The sequence below is a fragment of the Papilio polytes genome, unplaced genomic scaffold (genome assembly GCF_000836215.1).
Source record: "Papilio polytes unplaced genomic scaffold, Ppol_1.0 DF822067.1, whole genome shotgun sequence".
Taxonomy (NCBI): Eukaryota; Metazoa; Arthropoda; class Insecta; order Lepidoptera; family Papilionidae; genus Papilio; species Papilio polytes.
Window position 1 is genome coordinate 214,818 of NW_013527137.1, and position 6,000 is coordinate 220,817.

The 6,000-nt window shown below is 42.0% G+C and overlaps 1 protein-coding gene across 1 annotated transcript in view; it reads left to right on the forward strand.

Annotated features, from left to right (window-relative positions):
* Window positions 1–2,355: 2,355 nt before the first annotated feature.
* The window catches only part of LOC106106810 (uncharacterized protein K02A2.6-like), a 44,291-nt gene continuing 40,646 nt past the window's right edge, over window positions 2,356–6,000 (forward strand). The window contains exons 1-2 of the mRNA XM_013287468.1: window positions 2,356–3,116; window positions 3,488–5,995. Of these exons, the coding sequence (XP_013142922.1) occupies window positions 2,926–3,116; window positions 3,488–5,995 (2,699 nt within the window). The 5' untranslated portion in view covers window positions 2,356–2,925. The remainder of the gene's footprint in view (window positions 3,117–3,487; window positions 5,996–6,000) is intronic.

Sequence of the window (6,000 nt, forward strand, 5' to 3'; positions counted from 1 at the left end):
AAGAGATAATAACACGTGTTAAAATGAAATTTATTGTAAATTCAAATCTCAATAAACGTAAATTAAGTATAGAATAACAATTACACATAGAGTCGTTAATTAAAATATATTTCGCAATTCCGTGCGATGTAGCGTTTGAAACGGCCTCTTGAATTTAAATTAGACAATAGCGAATACCGTTTCAAACGATTTGATTGCGAATGTCGATACAAGAGCACAATGCATTCCACTCCATGTTATTTATAGATATAGTAATTTTATTACGTCACAACATACATCGCAAGTTACTGTTCTTGATTGAACAATTCTCGTAGAGCCTCTACGCGATTGTCTTGCTACGAATTGCTACGAAATGATACAAGTGATTTGCAAAATAAACCGCAATAAATGATTATACTTTTTAAATGAAGTATTTATATTTTTTAATATAGTAGATATGTTTCCTGTTCCCTTGCGACTTTATCCGCATAAAATTATGAAAATTTTATTTTATTGTTTACATTTGTCAAGTTAGCAATAGCAAATGTCAAAATGACATGACATGACAAACCTTAGCTTCTTTCTTTCTTGATGTTGTCAGCAACTTATGGTCTCTTTCCCACATTATGGTTTTTATCAAAAAATATTTACCCTCTAAGTTTAATGGCGTTAAAATATATAACCTAAAGCGTGACGTAAGTGTAGGGCTTTTTTTTAAAGAAAGAAGTATTCAAAAATATGCTGTAATTGCTGAGATCTTAGGCAACAAAGAAGTGTGTGTACGCTTTATTATAATAGTATAGAATAAAAAACATAAAATTAACAAATCACATGCCATTAGGCTCGTAAAGATGTTATTCGAGTAAACAATTCTAAGAAAAAACTCCTCTAAGAACAAAGTAACAAATAACAGAGGATAAAAGTAATTAATTGGACTCAATAAATCGAATACCGTCATTAATAACATTCTAGCCTATTTACGAAGACAAGCAAAGTCCATTCCATTATTTTTGGGTCCTTCGTTTTCATAAAAAAGTTGGCAACAATTAATGATTACAATATAAATTCGCATTAATTAACTTAAGTATTTTTATGATATAAAAAAGAAAATATTTCCATTTAGCTGCTTAATAAAAGTAAAAAAGTGATTACTAAATATACTTTGTTCTACATGGATATAAAATTTGTCGTATTTTTACTTGCAATTTTGAGCAAGGTGATAAAGAGAACGAAAGAGAATTTACTACAACAGTAAAAATAATTCCAGCAATCCAGCAGAGCTGTAATGATTGTTTTTAGTTTGGCGCAGTTCACAAGCGGAAGCGATTTATTTCTTTTATAATTTCTTTTATAAAACAACTTTACAATACAATAACTTTACTTAACATTCGCATGTGCTAAAGTAATCTACATATTAATAATCATCATAATTGTGATGACATATCCTTAAAAAATTAAAAATAATCATACCAATAGCAATATAAAAGTTTTATAAGTTAGCGTCTTCTTATGTAATAGAAATAGTTGAAAGAAATAACAATTATATAGTAATCGCTGAAGTTGATGACTTAATCCACAAATTCGTTGTAATTCCAGCATCTATAAAAACAAGTTAAACTTCCGTATTGGGTCGTAAACGCGCGTATAAACTGGACCGAACCGGTGTACATCGGTGTAAACTGGACCATTCAATGCCATCTAAGCCCCTCTTAGGTGTTTGTTCACAACTAAATATTCATGGCGTTAAAACTATATCACTATTTTATCTCTTTGTTGTCTATTTTGGAAAATATTTTACTTGGAAAAATGTATTTTACTGTTGTAAGTTTTAGATATTTTTTAGCCTTCATTTTCTATAATTATCATAAAAGACAGAGTTTAGATGGATGGATGGATGACTGGATGTTTGTTAGAGTTTGTAGCCTAAACGGTTTAACATATTTCGATGAAATTAGGAACAGATGTAGAGAATAGTCTGAAAGAACATATAAGCTACTCACTTTCGTTTTTATTAATGTCACGCGGACGGAGTCGTGGGCGAAAGCTAGTAAAAATAATACTATTATTACGATACTTCAGTATAACTTGCTGCATTTTCAAGCCTAGGTTTTCGAATTCTAAAGTCAGGCGTACATTGTACATTTATTGAGAATCGAAGCCATCAACAATATCTCTTATGCCTTCCGATAGAACAAGGTGAGAGTGTAATTTATAACAGCCATAAATAAAGACGGTCCAATATTGCACGGAAAAAGTAGCCGGCTGTACAGAAATTTTCAAACGAAATTTAACCCGCCAATATTCAGATAACCTTTGTTATATTTCACAAGATCTTGTCAAAAAGCTTTTCAACATGAATTTAAAAGTCATAAGTGTAATGTAGTAGGTACATGTAAATTATTAGTCTCTAAGTACCGCAGTTTACTGTATATTTAATTCAGTCGAATTACACATCTTGAGCTTACGCACGTCTTTTATTTCGTACACCACATTGGCGACGAGGATAAAAAACGGTGCGGTTTTTGTATTGTGCGGCGTGCATAGTACGGACTCGAGTTGTTTCGACGGAGTGATTTACGTTGTGGGAAACAATGTTTATCGCAAATACGGTTGCGGCTAACGCGCGGAGCTGCGCGGTACGCCATTATGGCGGAGCGGCAACAGCGCACGGCGGAGCGGCCGGTGCGGCGTTTTGGCGCGGCGGAGCAGCCAGCGCGGGGTGTTGGCGCAGCGGAGCAGCTGGCGCGGTTATCGGGCGCGGCAGAGCGACCGGCGCAGGGAGCTGGGTCAGCAGTACTGCTGGCGTGGCGAGCTGGCGTGGCGCAGCACGTTGCGGTGTGGCTAATGTGGCGAGCTGGCACGAGGGGACGGCCGGTGACATTGGAAGACGACACTACCCGGAAGGGGGTATGGAAGGCAGAGTAACGGTATGTCGATTACGTAACTATGCCTGCAGTAGGTGCAAAAGGACGGGACACCTGCGTCGCGCGTGTCCCGAACGCGGCGACCTCAGACGCGGGGAGCGTCACGGCGCCGGCGACATCGGGCTATATTGCAAGGGTTCGAGAGAAGGCGACAACGCCGCGGCGGCTGGCGGATTGGATCTCCATCACCTCCGGTTCAACCAATATAAGCCGGTTAGTGTGCCTGTTATAGTAGATTCAATATCTATCGATATGGAAATAGATACGGGTTCGGCCGTTTCGTGTATAAGCAACGAAACGTATAGAAAATACTTTGGGCATCATAGAATTGAAAAATGTCCGTTAATTTTAAATTTTTATGACGGCAGTAAGACTGCGCCGTTAGGGTTGATACGTCCAGTGGTACGCTACGGTGACCACAAAAAACGGCTGGAGTTGTTTATCATTACGGGGGGTAATACATCTTTACTTGGGAGACAATGGCTTTCTGAATTAAAAGTAAAAGTCCCAGCATTTACTAATTTTAATTATGTAAAAGAGGGGAAATCAAAATGGTCGGCTGAGATAGAAAAACTGTTTTCCAGATACAAGGAGTTGTTCAGCGGTGGTCTTGGACGTTATACGGGAGGAAGGGCGACGCTGCGCGTGCGGGAGGGGGCGACGCCGGTGTTCCACCGTGCGCGGCCACTGCCGTACGCGCTGCGCGAGCGTGTCGACGCCGAGCTGGACCGCATGCTGCGCGACGGCGTCATCGAGCCCGTCGACTGCTCCGACTGGGCATCACCACTGGTACCGGTGAATAAAGCGGACGGTTCCTTGAGAGTCTGTGCGGATTATAAAGCGACGCTGAATCCAGTATTACAAATCGATCGATACCCATTGCCGCGTATAGAAGATTTAATTGTTAAGTTAAGCGGTGCGCGCTATTTTTCTAAAATAGATCTCTCGCAAGCGTACAATCAAATAGAATTAGATGAGACAAGGAAATATACTGTAGTCAATACGCATAGGGGATTATACAGATATAACAGGCTAGTGTATGGGTTGTCTTCCAGTCCGGGTATTTTTCAACGGATTATGTGTAACGTATTACGCGGTATTGCTAACGTGGAGGTATTCTTGGACGACGTCATTATCGGGGGAAAAGATATGGACGAACACCTAAAGGCACTAGGTCAAGTCTTCAGTAGGTTAGAGAAGTCGGGGCTCAAGTTAAAATCTAATAAGTGCGTATTCTTAGTTAACGAGGTTCGGTATTTAGGTTACGTAATTAGTAACGAGGGGATCAAAACGGATCCATCGAAAATAGAAGCTATCGTAAAATTGCCTAGGCCGACTAATGTATCGGAATTAAGGTCTTTCCTGGGGATTTTAAACTTTTATGGAAAATTTATAAAGAATATGAGCGATAGGTTAGCTCCTTTATATTCCTTATTAAAAAAGGATCACGAGTGGCACTGGTCAAGGGAGTGTGAGAATTCTTTTGTGCGTATTAAAAAAATACTCGGCAATGTGGACACCCTAGCGCATTACGATCCGCGGAAGCCATTAGTGGTGACGTGCGACGCGAGCGGGCGGGGCGTCGGCGGCGTGCTTACGCAGATCGACGCCGGCGGCGGTGGCGAGAGGCCGGTTGCGTATGCGTCGCGCACGCTAACCGACGCCGAGAAAAACTATTCGCAAATTCACCGGGAGGCATTGGCAATTATATTTTGCGTTAATAAATTCCACCAGTATTTGTACGGGCGGCATTTCACTTTACGGACCGATCATAAGCCTCTAGTGTCAATTTTTGGGCCAAACACAGGTATACCGACAATGGTAGCCAGTAGAATGCAAAGGTGGGCGATTATTCTCTCGGCTTACTCATTCGACATTGAGTATGTATGTTCGAATGAAAACGGTGCGGATGGTCTGTCGCGGTTGCCAGTCATTAGCTGTAAACAAAACGAACCGACGCCGCCTGAGCAAACGTACTTACATTTTGTGCAGGAATCCTTATCATTGGATTATAATGAGATTAAAAAAAACACTGCACGGGATCCCATACTTTCGAAAGTTTTAAGTTATATACGTGACGGCTGGCCATCTCAGTGTGAGATAACGAGTATGCAGCCGTATTGGAATAGACGGAAGGAGTTTTATGACGAATTGGGTTGCGTAATGTGGGGGCACCGTCTCGTCGTGCCAGAGAAATGTAGGGAGAAGGTTTTACAAATTATTCACGAACCGCACATGGGCATAGTCAAGTCAAAAGCACTTGCCCGGAGTTATGTGTGGTGGGCGGGCATAGACGAGGCGGTGGAGCGCGCGTGCCGGGAGTGCGCGGCTTGCGCGGCGCAGGCGGACGCACCGCCGCGACAGACGCCGCGTATGTGGCCCTGGCCCGCACGGCCCTGGTCTCGTTTACATTTAGACTTTTTAGGCCCCATAGCGGGGAAAACCTATCTAGTGATAGTAGACGCTATGTCGAAGTGGTTAGAAGTTTTCAACATGACAGGGACCTCGGCGACCTATTTAATGGATCGGTTAAACGAATTGTTTAGTAGATTCGGCATACCACGGCAGATCGTTTCGGATAACGGGCCGCAATTCACATCCAGGGAATTTGAAGGTTTTAATAAGTTTTATGGTATTGAGCATATTTTTACGCCGCCATACCATCCTTCGTCGAATGGGTTAGCCGAGAATGCCGTCAAAACCGTCAAGCGAGTTATTAAGAAAGCTATCCAGGAGAAACAAGATATAAATAGGGCACTATGGTCATTTTTATTATATTATAGAAATATTGAACATTCGACAACAGGCGAATGCCCGGCGATGCTTCTGTTAGGCAGGCGGTTACGCACGCGCCTGGATCAATTAAAACCAGATAGGGAAGGCCATGTGCGGCGCGCGCAACAACGGCAGCAGGAAGCGGCTGCGGGGGCTAGTCGAAGTTTAGGCAGGACAGACGAAGTCTGGTATAGGCAGTATTTAAAGGGCGAGAAATGGATACCGGGGCAAATAGTCGAAGTTGTAGGGAGCAGTAACTACAAGATTAAGGGGGCGGACGGAGAAATTGTGCACAGGCACATAGATCAGCTGCGTAAGCGAC